The following is a 23,134-nucleotide window of genomic DNA, read 5'->3' as shown; positions in this document are numbered from 1 at the left end:
CATAATAGCATTATATCTATAATTATATAGAATCAAAGTATACTGAATGAACAGCATATTTTTAAATTTTATTTTCTATTTATGATACTATATATACTTCAGAAATTCCACAAGTCATTTCTAAACACACATAAGTACTTTTATTTTGTCTATTTAGGAGTTAAATTTCCCCCAGCCAGGGTTTAATTAGTGCCTTCCTCTGCAGCTACCTCTGAAGATCTAGTACAGTGGAGGTGCCTGAAATGGAACTTGGTAAGTTCCATTGCAAGACACTTTTTGCTATTCCAATCACCATAAACACTATTGAAGAAAACATATATTACAGTAAAGGGAAATGCAGTGTTACTTTCTAATGGAATTTATTCACAAATAGTAAATGAAATTTACAATCAAAAAATTATCATATATTTAGTGTAAAATTTAATTATCTAATACACATAACATCAACACCTCCATTCCATCTCTTTTCTTTGTTCAACAGCTAAAACCAAACCTGAGCCCCAAACATGAAATCACTGGGTTTCTTTTTCTTCATTTTTTTCACCATTACTGAAATGTGGTGTGTTCTTTTGAACATTTGTTTAGCTTTTGAATCTTGATGACAATGAATGGAAATTTATTCAAGTCCAGCTTGATATGTGTTAGGTTCATGAGTGATTCTTGAGGTTTTGTGTTTGTTTCTTTTTAGCTTTACTTATCTGGAAACTATCCCCTTTCCAGACAAAAATGCACTCTCACACTTGCTCATGGGTTCTCTCACTAAGATGCATGGTGTTAAAAAAAAAAAAAAAATCCTTGGGCTCAGTGCTGGTACCCAGTGGTTACAGAGCCAGCCACATACATCAAGAGTGGTGGGTTTGAACCTGGCCCGGGCCAGCTAAACAATAATGACAACTGCAACAGAAAATAGCTGGGTGTTGTGGCAGGTGCTTGTAGTCCCAGTTACTTGGGAGGCTGACGCAAGAGAATTACTTAAGCCCAAGAGTCTGAGGTTGTTATGACCTGTGACACAACGGCACTCTACCAAGGGTGACATAGTGAGACTCTGTCTCAAAAAAAAAAAGAAAAATCCTTGATGAAAACAATGAAGAGGATTCTAGCCAAAGAAAATCTATGTAGCAGAAAAGATATTTCCCAGAATGCAGTGTAAGGTCAGAACTGTACATATTATCCATCAAACCGGATGTGTACCTTTTCATTGCCAATGAAGCTGGAGGCACATCAAAAACCAGTGATGGGAACAAGATTGAACGTCACAGGGAAGCTATCCAGGAAAGTATTGAGTTCCAGTAAACTGTGAAGTCCTGAAAATTCATATAAACTTAGGCAATGGTTTTCTCAGCTGAGCCTGGGCCCTGAAGCAGATACCATCAGGCTGCATGAGAGTCTTTGTAACAACATCGAGAGTTGGTGCTGTTAAGTTCTATCCCAGCAAAGGAGTGAGGCTTGTGTGAACTCAGTGAACTCCTTGACTTTGGTAGACCTCAGCTTCCTCATCTCCTAGATCCCTTCTAAGGCTGACTTTCTATGATTCTTATTCAGCTTCTCCCAAAGAGACTCCTGAGATGCTATTTGGTGCACATCAGAAGTTTCAGTTTACCTAGTGGCTTTATGCCAGTGGACTCCTGAAAGAGTTGGGTCTCAAACTGCTGCTGACTTTTGTTTATACAAGTGGTGACTTCTGAGGACACCAGGGTGATAGGATCTGGTTAAATAAAATACAGTATCATCTTATTAGGCCTGGAGTTCTCTCAGAGCATACATTCTCTCTTTCTAAGAGATCTGTAAATTAAAGTTAGCTCTACAATGAAACAGAGAATAACATCTCCTTCCCCTGAGTGGTTCCAACGATGTTTGGGCAGTCTCAGAACTGGTGGCCTCTCAGAAACCCACTGGGACAAGTAGAAAGGGGAAGTAAGATCTAAGATATTTTTAGGCAGTGTTTCATAAACACTTGGGGACCTGTCCACCCACCACTGGAGGTTCAGAAGAGAATCAATGTGTTTCCCACAGACTGCTCACTGTTTTTCAAATGGTTACTGAAGTTCCAGTGCTTCCTGAGATTTCTTGCCTAAGAGCTATCTGGCCTATTACTGAAAATATTTAATTTAATTTAAGATCATTTAATTAAAACTATCATCTGCCTTATATTTAGGTGAGATACAGTCAGTTCCTCACTATCCATGGGGGAGTTGTTCCATGATTTCCTATGAAGTCCCTTATATAAAATGGTGTAGTATTTGCATATAACCTATGCCCATCCTCCTATCTACTCATCTCTAGGCACTTACAAACCTATATAATGCATAATGTAAACACTATGTAAATAGCTGCTATGTACTATATTGTTTTTCCAGTTTGTATCATTTTTGCTGTATTATTTTTTATTGAATATTTTTTGATCCATGGTTGGTTGAATCTATGGATGTGGAACCCACAGATACAGAGAGCTGACTGTGTTTATAAGACTGTCTTTGATGTATAAGAAGAAAAATCAACATGCATACAAGTTAAAGAAATTACTAGATACAGCTGAACACCACCACCAGATCCAGAATCATGTGGTATTTGAAATGCATCGGCGAGCAGCTGTGCTTCATTGCCTTTCTGCAGTTGGACTGGAAAATGAAAACACTTCTAGAAAGAAGAGTTCCAACCTTCTGAGTTGAGTGTTCTGAGTCAGTGAGTTAGATCAAAATATGTACAAAATATCTATTGAGTTCTCTGGAACTTCTCAAACTCTGGCAAAGTCCTCCTATAATGATGTATTATCAGCTCTTGTAAACCAACATAACTCTAAGGAGAGAATTCAGGAAAGTCAATTTCAGCATCCTCTTTATGTATTCCAGAGGGCTCTCTGCCATCTCTGAGGTCATAGCTGGTAATACTCTAGAGTAAGAGCACAACACTGTCCTCAGAAAACCAATGCTAAATAGAAAGAGCTTTAACTCCTTTGTCTTTTATTCCTTTGTGCTTGGCAGAAGGACAAAGACAAAAGGCCAAGTCATTTGGGTGGTGCATTGGGGTCTCTACTTCCCTTAAAGCAAATCCAGGGGCTTTTGTCTCTGTTTAGCTGATACTCCCACTTCCTCCTCAACTCTATGTCTGCTCTGACCAAAGGACCAGCTGACTGTGGGTAAGGAGGTGCTAGAAAGGCCACTGAAGAGGGGGGGACCATGCTATTTCAGTGGGAGTCTTGAGATCATGGAGCAGGCAGTCCTCAGCATACAAGCTCGCATGTTGGAGAACACCACCCTTCTCACCTGAACATTGGAGCAACCCAGGGAAGAGAGTTGGTGCACACCCCAATTTATACCCAAGGAAATGCAAATCCAAAGAGATGAAGTGACTGGGCCATGATGATACATGCTGACTGCCAAGGATGGGCTATGAACCCTGTTGTTTTGGTTTCAAATCCTTTATGCTGGTTCCTATGCCTCATGATTACCAATTTCTAAGAGTCTATTTCCTACTCTCTAGTTCAATCACACTCTTCTAGAAGGCAGGAAGGAAGCACCAATGCAGTGTTGTTTAGACTACTTCTTCCTCCCACAATGTATTAGTGGAAAAACAATTCATTCAAAAAATTTTCTGACTGATAAAAATTTCTGACTTCATGATGCTTACAAAGAAGACAAATCATAAACAAAATACACAAGTAAACCATATAACATCCCAGATGGTGATGAGAGCAATGGAGAAAAATGAAGCAAGGAAGGGAGATGTAGGTGTTTTTCAGGGGAAAGGTTATAAGGGTCATGCAGGTATCTACAGAAAGAACATTCCAGCAGAGAGAAGAGCTAAGTACCAGGGCCTCAAGGTAGAGACACATTCAGAATATTGGTAAGGCAGCAGGAAGACTAGTGCCCAGAAAAGTAGTAGGAGATTGTTTCAGAGAGTATCAGGGAGTCTCACTATGTAGCACCTGATAGCTCATGTAAAGACTTTTGTCTTCTATGATATGGGAGACAGAAAGCACTTGGACAGTTTTTGCAGAAGAATGACACGATATGGCTAGATATATTTTAGAATAGTTATATTTACTGAAATAGACTGAAAAGAGGAGAAAGCAGAAGCAGGAAGATTAATTAGAATGTGATGGTACTGACCTAATAGGGGTAATCTAACCTGTGGTCCAAAGGCTGCAAGTGAATTATATGAAGATTGTTTTGCTTATCTGTGGTTTCAGATATTGTGAAAATCATGTAGATTTTTTTTTATTTTTGGCCCTTCAGCTTTTGTTAGTGTTTGTGTATTTCATGTGTGGCCCCAAGATAACTCTTCTTCCAATGTGCAGCGGAGAAGAAAAAACATTGGACAGCTGAATGATGGGTTGGGCCAGGTTGGAGGTAGGGCTTGGATTCTGAATATATTGATGGAATAAACAGGATACGTTGAAAAATAGGATGTGGGATGAATTATCACATGGGTGGGGAGGAAAGAGAGTTAACTAAACAGGAAACCTGGAATTCTGAGTTGGAGTTCCAGTGCCAGTGCACACTTATTTATTTTTATTTTTTGAGACAGAACGTCACTTTGTTGCCCTTGGTAGAGTGCCTTGGCTCAACTCTTGGACTCAAGCAATTCTCTTGCCTCAGCCTCCCATGAAGCTGGGACTACAAGTGCCTACCACAACACCTGGCTATTTTTAGAGAAGAGGTCTCACTCTGGCTCAGGCTGGTCTCAAACTTGTGAGCTCAAGCAATCCACACGCCTCAGCCTCCCAGAGTGCTAGGATTACAGGCGTCAGCCACTGCACCTGGCCCCAACGCACATTCAACATGCTACTCAAGGAAACTCTCTGAAAATCTTGGACCCTTATTTTTCACACCTACAAAAATGGAATTTAATACCTTCCTGACCTCACAAGCCTCAAATGCTGGTGATGTCTGCAAATGCTGGTTTCCTTGGCTTGGATCAGAGCTCTACATGACCTTGCGTTAGTGAATGAGCCTGAGAAACGGAGGGTGTGGGATTCAGAACAAATCTGGAATATTTTGAGAACAAATACAAAAAATAGAAACATAGTTGTGAGGAAATAATTTAGGGAACTTCATTCATTTAGAATACCCTTTCTTGATAAGCTAGGAATAATCACAGAAAACAGTTGGCTCCGAAAATTGTTTTAATTATTCCTAGCAGTAATAAGGATTTCGTACTTTTTGAACCTAGATTGATAAATTGTTGTGTGGTTAGTGATTGACAAATATCTACAAAAAAAAAATCCTCACTTTCAGTTTCAATTTTAGTCAAGCACAAAGGGCTTTTTGTTTTCCCCTGACTTTGAGCTGGTTTTCCTGGAATTTTTCTAAATTTTTACTAAGACGAAAACCATGTGAATGAATTATTCTAAGTGCCTAAAAAGTTTACAACTTTCCCAATTGTGCTTAATTATGCAAAGCCCAAGCTACCTCTTTCTAATTCACAAATACAAAAAAGCACCCTTAATTGAAAGTTTAAGATAAGTTCACCAGCCCCTCCTGGGAGGTAGGGGGAGCACAAGTCATAGGGCAGTAAGCCAGACTGTGGTGCTCCACACTTACCCTCCTTCTCAGATGGGGGCATGCTTCCAACCACCCCTTCCTTCTCCTCCATTTCTCAGTAAGCCTCCCCATCAAACATGCCTATCCTAATCCAAGCCTCTTAGTATCCTGAAACATAGCTGACAAGCCATTTAATAAGATGATTAAATTGAATTATTAGTGATGGATGAGGATTAATTAGGTCTCTGTACATTAAGCAGGAGCTCCCAGAAAGGCAGTAGCCTGATTTAAAGTCTTGGTTATACGGGGAAATGCTCAGATACCATGGAGACTGCTGTTTAGTAAGGAGTTTCTCTGAAAAAGACTCCTGAAATCTTCTCATAAGATGGTCTCCTTCTTTGCCTAGACTTGAAATCAGTGGTCTTTTAGTATTATCCCTGCAACTATTTCAGGGGGTCCACATAATAAAAACAATTAATGTCATAACGATACCAATGCATTAGTTGCCTTTTTCACTCTCATTCTCTCACAAGTGGAGTTTTCCAGAAGCTATATGGTATGAGGGGTTGGCATCACTCTAAAAGCTAATAGGATGCATGCTCATATATTTTTGTTTATAATATTTATAAGTTATAATTTCAAATATAGTAACTATCAAAAGACATAATTCATATTACAAAAACACAGGGCCCTCAATGATGTTTTTAAATGCAGATAGGGGTCCTGTGACCAAGAAGTTTGAGAACCACAGCATTAAGTTATTCTATCTAATCTAGCACAATTTAGCTGAGATACCAGAAATACAGAAAAATTCAGGGCACTGACTTATGCTAAATTCAAAACTGTTGTTATCTCATCAATTTACAAAGGTTGGTACCTAATAGCAAAACCAAAAGAGCACATGTAAGAAGTGCTCCAAAGCTAATGGGGTCATGTTGAAAGAATGTAGGCGCCAACTTGAAGGCACGCCTGCTGGTCAGACCAGACACATGTGATTTGGGATTCTGTGATTAGCTGGAAACAGCAACTGAATCTTTTAGGGGGTGGGAGACAGAGAGGAGGAGAGGTTTCACACACAGTAGTAAAATACAAGGATTTTCATTCATTTTCACTTTCCCAAGAGAATATTATAAACCAAACATTTAGATTTAACACTTTTAATGTTCAGAATTCTACTACAAATATAAGAAATAATAAAGAATTAAATAACATATGAATCTTTACTAAATATATAAATATTTTCAGTCCAACAGTGAAAACAGCTTATGTTTTAATTCCTAGGTCACTGGATAGAGACAAACGAAGCAAAAGATACTGGAAAAGCAACTAATTTTGTCTCATGGTTATTTAAGATGCAATATTGTTCCACTAGTTGGACAATATCCTTAGAACAAAGGAACTGAATGCTCAGATTCACTTTCTCTGCTATTGTGACAAATTAGCTCATGGAAAAAGAAACCAGCAGAGACAAAGCACATGATTTGGCTGACTGTGTACAGGAAATCTCCTAAATGACTGTTTTCATAATATATTTTCATTATACTAGGCTGAATTCCGAATGACCTAAAAGAGGGTTGGGTCATATTATAAGACAAATGGACAGTAAAAGCATGCTTTAAAAAAAAAAAAGTCTGCCATTGTTTAATAATATTTTCCCTGCTATAAAAATAGATAAGTCAAAGGAATAAGTTAAGATTGACAGTGTTATTTCACAAGCAACTCAGTTCTACTTTTGCTGTATTAAACCTCATAGTAGCACGTGAAAAATTAGCAGTGAAAACAAGAGTTCTAACAAGGCCAGCTATAGCAAAACAGTAGCAGGTAGTGGATGAGACAGCAAATGATAGGAAAGCAGACTCACAGACCTAAGGACAAGGGAAGAAGAGATGAAACATCTACAGAAAGGCAGAAAGTTGTCTTTGAAAAGTTCTTTGGGCCTTTCCGTATTCTTTCTTCGCTCTCTTTTTCACTTCTTCCCCTTTGCTTATTCTTTTTTATTCTTTTTCCTGGAATATATCAGTTTTTGCAGCTGAATGGCAAAGAGTCTGGTCCAATTCCTTTATACTCAGATGAGGACATGGAAGCTCATTGAGGTAAAGTGACCAACCCAGGGTCCCCACCAGCAGGAGCCCAAGTCAGCCTGTGAGCTCAGTGCTCTCGAATCTAAGTCCAGTGCCCTTACAATAGCACAACACTGCATTGCTTTACAAAATCAAGTCCTACAACAGACCTGTGAGGTAAGATGACTTCCTCTTGAAACTCAGTGAGCAGCTTAGATGGCGTAGAAAGTCGTGGGATTCTTAAGCCTTTCCCTCCCACCTCTCTTGCTTTTTCAGGTCCTTTCATGAATGGCCCATTTTCCTGCTGATTTCCTCTTGTATCAGATTCAAGTAGACCAGGGAATAACCTTCAGCATTCTATGTGACTCATCTAGGGCTCTGGATAAAAGAAAACCAAGATAATAACTTTGGACATTTATAATTTCTAGCCCAATATATTTTAAGAAGATAAATAATAGCAGGATTAAGAATCACGGAATTCTTCAACACATATTTCATTGGCAAAATAAAGAAGTAAATGTTCCTGGGCTAATATATTAGGGGGACCAGGTCTTCCTTCAAAAGGACGTAGGGAATCCCAGGAAATAATGCCTAAGGACCTCCTGAGTACTGGTTAATTTGCAAATATGCAGGGCATACCTAGAGATCATGATTTTTTTTGTCTTTTCCTGTGATCTGACAAAAAAAATTTTGTTTTTTGGATTGCATCTTCTATGAACCAATGTTATAAGGGAACAGAAACAACGAGGTATGTTTAAACGGAGGGTAAAGAAACTGTTTAGTGGTGAGAAGGAAGAGCAGCCAATGCATGGTAAGGATTGGGGAAACAAATGAAACACCTGTGAATCAGTGCTGGTGAGCAACCTAGGGCAACTTTGGGTCAACAACCACCTCCAGGTAGCTTCTCTACCTGACATCCAGCAGTTTAGTTTCCTGGAAATCCATTCAAACACATGCTTACCAGAAATGCCCTCACTGTACCCCTGACTTACATGCTAAGTTGAGTAACTGTCCTTAAGCCACACTCTCACCTTTAAAAAAGGAGTTTAACCAAAACAGTTTCTTTTCTTCAAAAAGAATTAAGATTGCCGTATCAAGAAGTCATTTTAGGCATCACAAATCCATTTCAGTACACGTAGGCTTTTGGTACATATATTTTTTGATTCATTGCCCACTGGGCTTATTTCTACTCTAAACTTCGCTCAAGACTGCTATTTAAATGACTCATACAGCAGGTTTTGTTCAAAGTTATTTTATTATAACACTGATGAGAAAAAAAGAAATCAACCCATCCAAAGCCATTGTCTATGTGGAGTTTGCGTGTTCTATGTTTGTGTGGGTCTTCTTTGGGTATTCTAGTTTCCTCCCACATTCCAGAGATGTGCTATATGTCAAGGGAATCTGTGTGTTTAAATTGCCCCAGTCTGAGTGAGTGTGGGTGCGTGTGAGTGTGCCCTACATTGGAATGGCTCCTGTCCAGGGCTGGTTCCTGCCTTGTGCCTTGAGCTGCCAGGGTATCGGCTCTGGCCATACAAACCCCTGAACCTGATTCATTGGGCAAATAATTATCTTACTTGTTTTTATTGATCTTTGTTGAATATACAACATTCACAAGTATAGCTCACATCTATTTCAATCTTTAACATTGCAAGTGTTCTGGTCTTTATTTAGAAGTTGGGTGATGTTTTTGTGTCCAGAAATATGTCATAGGAACTAAACTCTTGTTTGTATCAATTAGCCTATGGTAAAATTGGTTTGTATGTCATTTCACTTAAAATTGCAATTTTCAAGAACCTACTAACAACGTTTAGTTAAGGTTTACTGTATGTGTTCTTCTCCCATACAAACAGTTCTGCCCATATATCCAAACAAACTCAGATAACTTCTGAAATCTTTCTCCAAACTCATTTAACTTACGCAGTACCCATGTCTCTCCCCCCATTTACCTCTTTAAACTTACCCCTCCTTCAACATTTGCACAATTCATAAAAATACACATTACTACAACCAAAAAAAAAACCCCTAGGTTTAGTCATAACAGGAACTAACATTTATTGGAAACTTACTATGTTGCATTAGTGTGCTGGAGCCTTAAATGATGTTGGTAAAATTGTTGGTAGCTGGAAATTGAGGATAGTAAGAATATTTATATCACAGAAGTTGGCAAAAGCTACTAATAAGCACTCACTCCTTTGCCCTATAGCTCACAATAAATGTGAGCTATACTTGTGAATGTTGTATATTCAACAAAGATCAATAAAAACAAGTGAGATAATTATTTGCCCAATGAATCAGGTTCAGGGGTTTGTGTGGCCAGAGCCTATACCCTGGCAGCTCAAGGCACAAGGCAGGAACCAGCCCTGGCCAGTCTCCCAGAATACCATTGCTTTTAGTGACTTTTCTAAGCTCCTGAATATATTCCGTTTAAATTTTCACAACACTCTTATGAGATACAGTTAAAATTATTACCCCCATCTTACCAAAGGAGGAATACAAGTCAAAGAAAGGTTAAATGGCTTGTCCAAAGGTACTCAGCTAATTTGTAGATTGAGGACTTGATGAAAATCACTGAGTAATTATTCATAGTTGCAAATAAAAATGACTGATTGGAAACAAATAATTCTATGTGTTATTTACAATAATCCTCAGCAGGATTAATGGTTAAACATTTTTAACTCTTGAAGTCAGAAATATTGTAGGAATAAACCATGATATTCAATTTCTTAATTATTTTATGCAACCTTGGTTAAGATTAAAAGAATTTTAGCTAGGTGTAAGAAGTTCAAAAGATCTATGGCACAACATGGTGACTACAGTTATTAACAACACTGTATGATATACTTGAAATTTGCTGTGCCATTGATCATGAAATTCTATCTAGTTTGTCTACGGAGAAGGGCAAGAGACTCTTTTGTGATAATCTCCCATTTATAGAAATTTCCACAGTGGTCTCTCAAGAAATGTAGAACTTAACACTGAAGTTGTGATTTTTGCAAAACTGACTTGCATGTTTGAATTATAAAATCCCATTTGCTCTCCATTTGTTAGAGTAAATTATATTTTATTTTACAGTATGGTTATTGTAAAAGACCAAATGTATTGATGAAAATTGTACTTCACATGCCTGAGACTTCAGTTTCTTTCTTTTTCTGACATTTTTAGCCATTTTTATATCTGATATATTTCGTCAACTATATATATGTAGATATATATTTCTCTACTTTTTTTTTAAAGTCTGTTAGTGGATGAGCTGCTCTACTGCATATAGGCTCCTGGACTCAACTTGGGTATACAAGTAGGAATTTCAATGAATTCTGAGAATGATATGGAAAATATTTGGGCTTCTAAAATCTACAAATGCTTCATAACATGCTTTTGCAGTTCCTAAAACCTACCGCTACTTCATAACACAAGTTTGCAAGTATTAGAGACTTAGAAATTTCCATTAATGAATTATGACAAATGAGTTAAGACTAATTTGCTTATGCCTACTATCACTTTACATAGCAATAAATATAATTTTCTCAGTTTGACCTTCCACAGAGAATCTAGTGAATTTGCTTGTAACTGAGGTATTAAAGGAAGTCAGAATTACTTGCCTCTGTGAGGAGGTGGGAGTAGAGAGAAGCAAGAAATACTCAAGAATTAAGATTCCAGTTTTAAAAACCTTAGTCTTTGCAATATTACCGTTAGTGATGAGTAGAAAACTAGAGAAAGCAGAAGTAATGCTTCTGCATTATGAACTTGAAAGATAAAATATAACCTTGAAAAATGAAGTCTTGCCCGATTGTAGTGGGATCAGAGTTCTGACGAGGTTCTGATATCCTATGACGTAAGAGTTACCACAAACAAAACTACTACCGAATTAATACAGAGGGAATGCTGCACTGGGAGGTCATTAACAACTGCATCCCTACCCAGCTCACTGCCACACTCTCTTAGCCTTTAAGGTAAGAAGCCTAATAGTGGTCCCTCAAAGATGTCCACATCCTAAGGCCAACAACCTGTGAATATGTTACTTTGCATGGCAAAAGAGATTTGGGATTTCACTGATATGATAGGGTGACCAGACGTCTGCTTTTGGCGGGACTGTCGGGCTTTTCAACAATTTTTCCCGCGTCCCATGGCGTTTTAAAAATGTCCCGATTTTTGGAATGAATGGACGAACGGGCAGGAGAACAGGAAGGGAATATATAGTTTTTGGCTGCCATGTGGCTATTTCGCCAGAATATGAGTTTTGTATTATTTTTGTTAATTTTATAACGTTAAACTGTAATAATTACAAATAATTGTTGAGAAGTGATTATCAAAAATTGCTTATCAAAGTATGCATTGTTGTCAGGCCCTGCCCTGCCCCGTCCCCTGCCCCCCCCCACTTCCGCCATGTTGTCCCGTTTTACAAATGTTAAAAATCTGGTCACCCTATGATATGATCAAGTTAAATTCTATATGATTTATTAAATTAAGGATCTGTGACACAAAGCTTATCCTGTATCACATAATATAATCCCAACAGTCCTGGTGAAAAACAAGCAGAATGAGAAAGGAAGGATGATAAAGGAAGAGAGGAAACAGGCCTGTCAGAAGTTAGAGTGATTCGGTGTGAGAAAGACTCAAGTGGCCATTGCTGCCTTTGAAGATGAAAAGCACAAAGGCAAACAAGTGGGTGGTATCTAGAAGATAAAAAAGAAAAAACAAAAGGGATAGACTTTAAAGTCTCCCGAAAGGAATGCAGCCCCCAGGACATCTTGATTTTAGCTCAGTGAAAGGCAGGTTGGACTCCTAATACTCCAGAACTGTAGGATTGTCAATCTGTGTTGTTTTCAGCCACTATAAATTGTGATAATTTGATAGAGAAGCAATAGAAAGTTAATACAGCATTTATGATGTTACCCCTCAGTTAAGCCATGTTGAGTGAACCAAACTTTTCCAATTTAAAGACCATGAAGTTGGCTTCTCTTGGTAGTGGGGGCTGAAATCGTGGATCTGTTCAGAGCCAAGCTTAGTAGTATGCTTATACCCCTGAAGTGCATGATCAGGTGGGAACAGATGATCAATATGTATACAAGGAGAAGTGTCAGAGGATTAGCTGGAGGATTCTCTCATCCTTTTTGTTTTTCATTAATTAGTCTAACAGATGACACTAATGCTGATAACTAATCTGAAAATAGCCCCATGGCCAAAAAGGCAAGGAAACAGGTACGCTGCATGACTGAATGTGCAGGAGGCTGAGATGTCTTATTCCTAGAAGTGATCCCCACTTTGAGACTGAAACTCAAAATTCAGGTCACTTAAGTCTCTGTGGGTTTGTTTATATCACAGGAAGGGAAGAGGGGAGCAAAAACAACAACAACAACAGCAATAAAGAAACAAAAACCCAGCTCTGGGCAAGAAAGCAGGCTTTAGGGTCTGTTAGGTAAGGACTTTGTGATTAAGACTATGTCCTGCCATTTAGGCATGATGGGTGCCGTTTGCAAAATTTATAAAATCCAGTAGAACCCCCATAGTTGATCACCTCCCTACATTGACCACTTCCTTAATTTGACCTGATTTTCATAGACTGGACATGAGATGAGCTACATTTATGTGCCAGTATAATAGGTCTAGTTCCTTAAGTTGACCACCTCTGTATGTTGCAGTTTCCTAGGTGGTCAACTTATAGAGATTCTACTGTACTTACAGAAAAATGGCCTTGGAATACAAGATCTTCCCCAGCAATGCTGAACTAATTAGGTCAATAAAAGTTCCTTATTGCTTTTCTTATATATTGCATCACACTTCTTCCTAGAACTATGAGTATACTGGGGTGGGGGTAGGTATTACCATTCATCCCGCCTTTGTCTGGGAAATGTTAAGTACAATTTTTTAGCAAATAAAAGATCTTTACTTTGGAAGGACTGAAAATTATTTGTGTCATCCTTCTAACTAATAACCAATTGCACCATCACAAACTGTTTACTGAATACCTTTGTTGCATAACAGAGTACTAAGCTTCAAATAGAAGATAGTGACATGCTGCCACCCAGGAAATAGCATTTTACAAATATTGCCATTGTTGCAATGTCAAGAGCCCATTCATAGGTTAGGCTAGAGTGAAGAAAATCATGGTAAATATCTAGATCATGTGGGTAAAAATATATTTCTACATGAAATAGCTAGTATATGAAAAAGTGAAGTTTGGAATATGAATTTCACACGATTGTCCAAATTTTCTATTGTTTTCCAACTCACCTGTGGCCCAATCAGACAAAACAAAAGAGAATAGCCATTCTCAAGAAAGATGCCCCTGGCTTGGCACCCATACTCAGCTGTTAGGGCACCGGCCACATACACCAAGGCAGGCAAGTTTGAACACAGCCTAGGCCTGCTAAACAACAATGACAAGTACAACAAAAAAATAGCCAGGCATTATGGTAGGCACCTGTAGTCCCAGCTATTTGGGAGGCTGAGGCAAGAGAATTGCTTAAGCCCAAGAGTTGGAGGTCACTGTGAGTTGTGACACCATAGCACTCTACTGAGGGCAACATAGTGAGACACTGTCTCAAAAAAAAGGGAAGAAGGATGCCTAAAAATTAGGTGTTTTTTCTATGATGATCTGTCCTATAGTGAACTTTCTTTTATTGTTTCTGAGAAGCATGCAATCATTGGTGGATTAACTAATGAGAAATAAAAGATTATTCTCAATCCAAAATTTTAACTACATGGTCATATATGTAGAAGGGAAAACCATATGACATCACTGGGTTTTAATAGAAAGAAGTACTATGAGATGGTGGAAATTTTTCCTAGGGAATTTTAGTTCTTTCTCACTTTCCTTTTAAGTAATGAAATACTAGATTCATGAAAAAGAAAAGAATATTCTTTGAGAGCTTATTAGTCTTCCTGTGGTAGTCTCCAGGGAAGTAACTGTGATGGTCCCATCAAGAATGGTGCTATCTGCAGCTTTACAGTTGAAAAAGACCAACATTATACAAAATCACAAGAAAAGTAAAAGGAGTCTAAGGATAACATCAGTCATTAGCGATTACCCCTCTGTGCAGAAACTATACATTTACTTAGCTTTTATGGGCAATGAATAATGATTAGGGTAAACAAATACACTTTTTGCTCTTTTCTTTTTGGTCATTTATCTAACAAAGAGGTGATTCTGTTAAGAGTCTACTTAACAGACTTACTGGATTTTTCTTACTGACTGCTGGGTAAGCTATGTGGAAATGATTCTTTGTTCACACTCAATAATTAAAATATGAATCTTTCTCATTCTCGCTCCTCATCTTTACCTCTCTACAAACTCTGAACACACACACATTCACTTCTACATCCTCACTTCTCTTTTTCTATTCACTTCATCATTTTTATTTATCAGGTCACTAAGTTCAAAACCCTGTGTCATTTTGCCTGATCAGGTTGCCCTGCCCATCCAAAATTTTGTTTTCAGAAGATGATGGAAAGAAAAAGAGAAATAAAACAACATTAAGGGTAAGAAAAAATAAAAGGCAAATGTATAGGGCTATTCTCCTTCCTCACAAAGTAACCACCAGAATTTGTTACTTGTAGAAATAGAAAGTGTCACTATCTTCGTGATTTTCTTTCCCTTCTCCCAACTTTTTCTGTAACTTAAGGTTTGGCCTTAATGAACTAGTAAGTACGACCTTAGGCCTGAGCATTTAAGCCTCCAGCATTTACTTACTAGCAGTAAGTATATGTAAACAAATTACCTGAAATTAAAATGTGTGAAACCAATCAAGAATCCAGTGATTCAAAATATGCTACTGAACATTCAGTGAGATTAACTGAATTGTCCACAGGTCATAAAGACATTCTCGATAAATGAGAATCCTAGGGCTTACACGATTCAACACAGGTTCGGGTGTATAGCTGATAATAAGGAAACACTTGGGCACAAAGATAAGTTGAATCCTTTATTTCAGGAATCAGATGTGGTACTGAACAACTGTATTTCTCAGGAAATGCAAGACTTATGTAATGAACAAATGCTAGTATTTTGCAAATGTTCCTTTCTGGTGAAATTTACCTTGGGCTTGAATAGACTGTATTGTTAAGAGGAACCTTAAAAAATGAATTTGAATATACTTTTCTACTTGCCCTTTCCAATAGAATAGGGCAGTAACAAATAAGCACAGATTAAAATGAATGTAATCCATAATGATAGCTCCTTTCATGTCTGGGCTCTAGGGCTTCTATCTGTACAGATTAGAAGGACAGCAGGGCAGAGGTCCAGAGACCAGTGTTCTTAGCTTTAACCTGTTCTTAAGAAGCTGTGTGAACATCAGCTTCATTCTCTGGGATTCACTTTCCTAACTGGAAAAGTGAAATGTTTAGATAAAATAGAATCAAATAGACTTCCAACTCTGACATCCTGCATGAGAGCTCATGGGTTCTATGGGCTTATATATATGTGAAATCAGATTGTCTGATTTGCAATCTCTTCTCCTGAACAGACAAGTACCTTTACCCACTTTTGCAAAAAGGCCACTGACAATGAAGATTGTTGCTTGTATTACAAATTTATAAGAACTAATCTGATGAGGCTTATGCAAAATAAAGTGGTCAAAAGACTTAAAATATGAAAGATGTAGGGGGAAAGAGTGGCATTTGAGAGAAATTCAAAAATCTTGCAAAGCTCAAAATTGGGGATTCAAAATTCACAAAATTCAAAATAACTACCAAAGCCAATACTTCATCTTCTCTGACACCTCCTATCCTTCAGCCATCTGAGATGGAGGAAACTTCCATGTTACCCCAGGCCCTAGGGAGTTCCCATTACACATAAAGTACATTGCAGCTTCCTGCTGCTTTAGTAAATTGTGTGCTGTCTTCAAAAATTGAAGAAATTCACTTCTCTCTCTCTTTATTGTAGCTCATCTCTCTTATTTCATGGTGTTTCTTGTTTTATTATGCCTCATATTCTTTTAGACTGGCATTTATGAGGCACTGAATTTATAATTGGAGAAAGGGAGTTGAAAAAAATCACTTTGAAAAATCTATCCATCTTTCCATTCACTCATTCATTCATTCAATAAATAAATTGACATTTATTGAGCACCTGGTATATAAAAGAGGCTATAATAGATAGTGTGAAGGATAAAGAGAAGATTTACAGTCTAGAAGGGCAGAATGACAAGACAGTTACTGTAAGGAAGGATCACCTGCATGTGTTAGTGACACCATGTTTGAGACATCATGGGGCTACAATACAGAAAGGGCTACCCAATTAGTGACCATAATTGAGAAACTTACAGTCTCTTATATGGGCAGGTGGTGTGTGGAATGCTGTAAAAAGAGAATATATTTTTCTTCTCATTAATGGAAAGGACCCTACATGGGTGCCAGACTTCTTTGTTCGGTTCTGCCATCAAATGATTCCATTGTGTTTGGATAAACATTTTTCTCATTTCTTCTCATTAACCCTTATTCTCAACTTATGAAATAATTAGCTTTTAAACCATCTTAGCAAATGGAAAGCAATAACATCCAATTGCAAGACAATGACCCTAAAGCATTTTAAAACATTTATGTTATTTTGGAAACAAGGAACAAAACACATTGTTGTCATTTCCTTATTTATGTCTTCAAAGGACCCAGAAATTGTCATTTAAAAAATCATGTAACCTGTGTCATTTTTTGTACTCCCTGTGATGACTTACCTCAGTCCTGATTCCGGTGATGTTTCCAGTATAATAAAATTGAGATTAAGACCAGAAGAGTAATCAGGGAAACAATGCTTAGCATTAGAGGAACTGAGAACCAAAAGCCTGTGGATCCTGAAGAAAGAAAAAGAAAAACGAAGTCACAAGAAGATAAATTGAGGCCCAAAGTGATAAAGCAGTAGTTATGATAAGTTGTTACTGGAGTTGTGCTCTAAATTAAAATTATCCTTAAATACATACACATGGAAGTCTATATTCATGACTGCTTAGGATTTTGATAACATTTAGATATTAGTAACAGCTAATATGCTTTATCTGGTTACTATCTAGTAAAAGCTTTGGATGTGTTATCTCATTTAATCCTCAAAACATTCAAAGAGTTAGGTAGGATTATCTGACAGATTTAAAAAAAATTGAGGTTCAGAAAAGTTAAGTAAGATCATGAGAGAGTCAAGACTTAGTCAAAAGCCTGTTTACTTCCAAAGCACAAATTATTTGTCATATTGTCCATTGAATAATACATATTTTATTGAGGAAGATATAGAGATGTATAAAGGAGAAAATCATGAATCTCATGACTTTAACCCCAAGAAATAACTCATCTCAATGTTTTTTATTGAATTTCTTCTAGTCTATGCCTTTGTGATTAAATCTCTTTTCAGTAGTCAATAAATGCAACTCAGCCCAAATGTCAACTCTTTGGTGTCACTTGGCAATAGAAAGGCAAAGGATGACCTCCTTGATTTGGGAGGATCCAGCAGTTTCTCCGTACTCCATAATGGGATTTGTCACATCCCAGTTTAAACAAGTACCTTCAGACAGGGATTGGTCTAATTTCTATAATTCCAGGGCTTGACACAATGCTTTCAGCTTGGCAGATTTTTAGTACATGTTTATAGGATGAATAACCACCATCCAAACGGCATGTAAACATTTTAAGTGATCTATCAAATTTGGCATTCTTGGAAAAGAAGACACGTTCTATTTCAGGTTTTTGTTTTCTAGGAAAATTTACCATTTGCAGTGGCTGGATCTGCAGATCTCTTCACAGATTTTCAATTCCAAGACTGCAAATCTTTTTGATCAAATTTACCTAATCCCCTTTTTGATTAGTCTGGGTTTTCAGTGACCCCAGACATGCCCACAAGAGACATTCCTTAGCGGCCACATCACCCAAGAGGTAAGAGGAAAGCTTTCCCAGGTTTTACTGTTCCAAATGTCCCCCCTTCAAAGAGCAGTTAATAGTTTTTAGGTTATTACTGAGCATTTCATCCAGAGTTAGCGCTTCAAAACTACATGGAGAAAGAAAACTGGTTGTTTCTGCTAAAACTTCTTGTTTCTAAAAGCACTGCTTCCTTCATTTTCCCACCCATAATTCTCATCTCTTGTGTCCATGAAAGCCAAAGACAGCAGCTCAAACACAAGGAAGAAAAGGAGACTTGGATGGGAGGAGTTTGTTTTAAAATGAGGAGGAAAATATTTGACATTGTCCCCTTCCTTGCAATGTAGATAATGCAAAGTTTTCATTGTAGATGTCACTTCTTCCAGGAAATCCTCCCGATCTCCCCACCTCCATATTTAGCTCATACCCCTCATCCGCACCATCAGTCCTCCTATGATGCACTGTAAATTTTTTACTGAAGCATTTAACGTGTACTTCTACAATTGCCAAGCTGCTTCTCCGTGTTCCCTAGTAGACTAGAAACTTTCTGAGTGCAGGAACAGGGTCTTGCCAACTGATGTGATTTTCATGTTTGCCCCAAAGTCTGGCATATAATAGACACTCAGTAAATGTTCGTAGAATGAAAGAAATACATGAATGGATGGATCCCAGCACCAGCATTTGATGTGTGGGCAATGTATCACATTTACCAAAGTAAAACCTGCTTTATTTGCTTCCTCCCCTGATTTTCCTTCCTTTCTTACCTCGTTCTCTCCCTACCAACCTCCTTTACTAAGAGACTGAAGTAGGGGACAAATATCCCATTCCCTGGGGGACATTTATCTCCTTCCAGGTGTGTGTACACAGACGCAACCCCAGTTGTCCTTGCTCGCCTTCTCTTACCTTTGCTCACAGTTTCCTTGAACTCAGTCACATTCCCGAGGTGCAGCACCTGGCAGACCACCTCCTTCCCCACCTGAGTCTTAGGGTCTTTGATGTGAAGGACACTGGTAACAGACGTCGTCCCATTTGGGTGAGTCAGAACCTCAGTATTATTTTCAATCCCTGGTTCAAGGAATTTCCAGGAGATCACAGGGGCTGGGCGGGCAGTGGCAGAGCAAGTGATATTTAGGTGGTCTTCCGATAATTCGTAGTGGAGGAATACTGTGGGCTGTACTGGGACAAAAATTTTAAAAAAGGATCTGTTATCCGTTAAGTACTTGGTCTGAATCCTGCATTTTCCTCAGAGAGATGAAAGAGCCTTACAGGAAGACAGTGGGGACCAGCAAAATAAGGTGGCATACCCCACCCAAACCAAGGACTTCCCAGTTTCTTCCTGTGTCTGATTCTCTGAATTACAGGATGGAGACTGGCCTTGTTCAAACCCATGATAAGAAAGACCCTCTCTGTAACTTGTCTCTGGCAGGATGGGCTGGACAGGGGAGATTGAGAAGTCAGATGATGCTCTTCTCTCCCAAAATGTCCAAAGCCTAATTATTCTGTTTTCTACTTCCATGGGCAATGCAGCATCTCTGCCTCCTTCTGAATATTCCTCTAAAAGGGCTTGACAATAACTCTCAACCAGCACCGCCACAGATACAGTCTACACCTAACACGAGCACCGTGGAACCTCAGAACTGAGAGCCCAGAGGCGCTGCCGGGGAGAGAAAGCCGTTTTCTGCTTGGAGCTGGATCACTAAATGGGATGTATAGAGAAAACTCAGAAATCCCTTTATGGAAGAGCTATATAGTATACAAATTAGGAATTCACAGCTAATAACCAGAAAAAAAACTTTAAATGATAGTTGAAAGAGCCTTAGAGATCACCTGTTAGAGTTAATAAAAAATAACTAGTTTATGAGAAACAGACATATTATTCTCAGGCCAGTTGTAACCTGCTTCCTTTTAAAAATCTCCTGACTAATGAGTTCATTTTTTGAGCTTTTCCAGAAACTTGAGTTTTTCTCTACCAAGCAAATACAGACTTGCCTTTCTGTGGTTGTCTTTGGAGCACACAAAATAATTAAAGGGCAGTGCTAAACCAGTGCTTGGTCTGTGCTTATAACTACATTCAAGAGGTTGGGGGAAGGCAATGGGCTGGGACAAGCAAGGCCATAGAACTGTGGCTCTTTCCAAAAAGCACACAGATTAATAAATTCAACAAGCATGAAGGAAGAGAGATGTGAAAGAAGATGAATGTGGTTTATGTGACCAGACCCGGTGGCAGGGTCCTCTGGTGTATCCAAGATCAGTTTAGATGAAAGCTGTAAGGTGTGGCTGGAAAGGATGTGTGTGGATGAAAGCAGGATTACTTGCTTGAAGGCTCAGAGTCGTCTAGTTTTTAGGGGAAAAAATGCAAAAGATTATGGGTAAAGGAAGGCAAATATGAGAAAGAAAAAGAGGAAGAGGGAAAAAAGGAACAGAAATGAGAAAAATATGACATAAGGAAAAAGAGAAAAATGAGATAGGAAGAAGGAAGGGAGAGGGAGAGAGAGAAAAGGGAGGGGGGAAGGAGACAGAAAGGCAGACACAGAAAGAATGAATGATAAGCTTCTGCAGAGAGGACTAATCATCAGAGACAAAATAAGTGAAAAAACTTCCTTTGGAATTGTCAGATCTCCCTTGCATTCTTATCTACTAAGCCTCCTCTTCCCCCATAACCAGAATTCCAGGAATGCTTAAACACTTACTGTAATCTTCATTAACAGCCCTAAGTTTGTCTTCTCACTCCTTAAACCACCAGAAAGTATGCAACGCTCCAAAGTTACTCATTATTCCTACTTTCCAACCTTTCATCTCAGCTACGTGTTAGTTAAGAGGAAAGGAATCTCATCAGACCAAGCGCCTCTTGGATTTTAAAAGAATGCTTATTATCTAGTTATATTTCTACTTGGCACCATTTTAGGTATGAAAAGCCTCTGTTGTATGTGCCCTTATTAATAATCTTCACAGAGCTTCCCTGATGCAAAATGAGAAGGATCACCACACCTGGCTCCATGTTAGCCCAATCTGGCTCTGTCCTCAGATCCAAAACATTAAAGGTGTAAGGAACTCTTGGAATGACTTATTTCACACTCATTGTCCAGACCAAGAAACATCAGTGCAGTGACTGGAGAGGGTCATGTTATTGCTAATGGCAAAGCCAGATCTGAATCACATCACTGCATATGGAGAATGCTTTGCCCTCACCATTGTCCTCAATTTACTCTTGTTGACTGCAGGATTACCCTAGAGAAAAGATTATCTCAAACCAAAGAAATCAATGTAGCCCCAATGAACTCTGCAAATAACAGTAACATGAAAGGTCATATCTTCTCACAATGATTTTTATGATTAGGACCCTGAATAACTAAGTACTACAAACATTATTAATAATACTATTTCCAGACAGAGACAATATATTCCAAGATTCTCACCATAAAGGGTGAGGCAGGTTCTTCCTGAAATTATCCCAGCACCAAAGGTATTGAAGAGACACAGGTAACACCCTTCATCCTCCAGGGTGGTATTCCAGAAGGTGATGGTTGAGTTTTCGAGTTCCAGCTCGGTGATGGTCATCCTGCTTTTATAGTAAGGCTGGACTACAACCCCATGTATCTTGCTGTAGGTGGCCATGTTGTCTGGGATTATAGCCGTCTTTTTTTGCCAGGTCACAATCAAGATTTCCTCAGAAGTTTTCACAGAGCATCTTAAGGAAGCAGGAGTGTTCAGCCTCTCTGTTTTATCCTGGGTCACCACTTTCACCATGGAATCATAAAAGAACATTTATATTTCAAAACTTTAATATGCACACACACATATACACTTTTTTCTGATTACAAGCATAATGTATGTTCAAAGTCAATTATTTTTTAAAAAGAGAAAAATGCAAAGAAAAGAACATGTTATTGAGATTCCTACATGTTGCTGGAGAAGTATAGGTTTAAATAGGTTTGTTTTACTTTAGTAAAGGATAGTGGCAGAGTAGAAAAACAAGAATGCAAATTCTCAGTTACCAGAAATTTTGAAGAATCTCTGTAAGCTTGTAAATAGGTAGAATGAAATTGAACATGGAAACTGCCAGACAGGGTAGCAGCATTGCCAAGTGTGTTATATTTGGAGAGGTAGAAACCAAGAGTAAGAAAGAGCCAAGGACTACAGGCAGAGTGATCAGTTTAAGTAAAGAAAATGGAGGAGTACTTCACACTCCACACACACACACACACCCCATATGCCCTACAAAGGACAGGGGAAGCACAGAGGTGTGTGCCTCCAGGAAGCAGAGTTATAGGAACAGGAGGTAGAGAGATATGCAGGACAATACTTTGGGAGGCTGTCAGTACCAAAGAGGATTTTGAAACTTTGACATCCAAATGACAACCCACACATCTCTCATTTTCACTAAATGCTGTGGTAATAATTTCTTCTCTTCTCCAAACACTATCTAGTCACACTATGATAGATGATTTAATGGGAAATCTCAATAAACAAATAGGCAAACATTTGAGAAAGCTAACAAATGAAAAAAGAGCAATGAACACAAGCTGAATAACTCATACCAAATGAATAAAGGTGTCTTAAATCAGTAAACACTTTGACATGAATAAATGTGATATATACTGAGTATAATAAAAGCCAACATTATAAATAGTAGCAATGTGAGATGTAAAAAGTGAGAAAGGAGCCATGCCTGTGGCTCAGTGAGTAGGGCGCCAGCCCCATATACCAAGGGTGGTGGGTTCAAACCCAGCCCGGTCAAACTGCAACAAAAAATAGCCA

At 38.4% G+C, this 23,134-nt stretch overlaps 1 protein-coding gene across 1 annotated transcript in view; it reads right to left on the bottom strand.

The window, feature by feature from the left end:
* Positions 1-7,463: 7,463 nt before the first annotated feature.
* The window catches only part of CD200 (CD200 molecule), a 24,828-nt gene continuing 9,157 nt past the window's right edge, over positions 7,464-23,134 (bottom strand). Inside the window, exons 4-7 of the mRNA XM_023517853.1 lie at positions 21,793-22,113; positions 19,280-19,552; positions 17,212-17,328; positions 7,464-7,921 (exon numbers count right to left, since the gene is read on the bottom strand). Of these exons, the coding sequence (XP_023373621.1) occupies positions 17,213-17,328; positions 19,280-19,552; positions 21,793-22,113 (710 nt within the window). The 3' untranslated portion in view covers positions 7,464-7,921; position 17,212. The remainder of the gene's footprint in view (positions 7,922-17,211; positions 17,329-19,279; positions 19,553-21,792; positions 22,114-23,134) is intronic.

The sequence above is a fragment of the Otolemur garnettii genome, unplaced genomic scaffold (assembly GCF_000181295.1).
Source record: "Otolemur garnettii isolate 467f Iridium unplaced genomic scaffold, OtoGar3 scaffold00122, whole genome shotgun sequence".
NCBI classification, from domain to species: Eukaryota; Metazoa; Chordata; class Mammalia; order Primates; family Galagidae; genus Otolemur; species Otolemur garnettii.
This window is presented reverse-complemented; position numbering and strand designations above follow the sequence as displayed.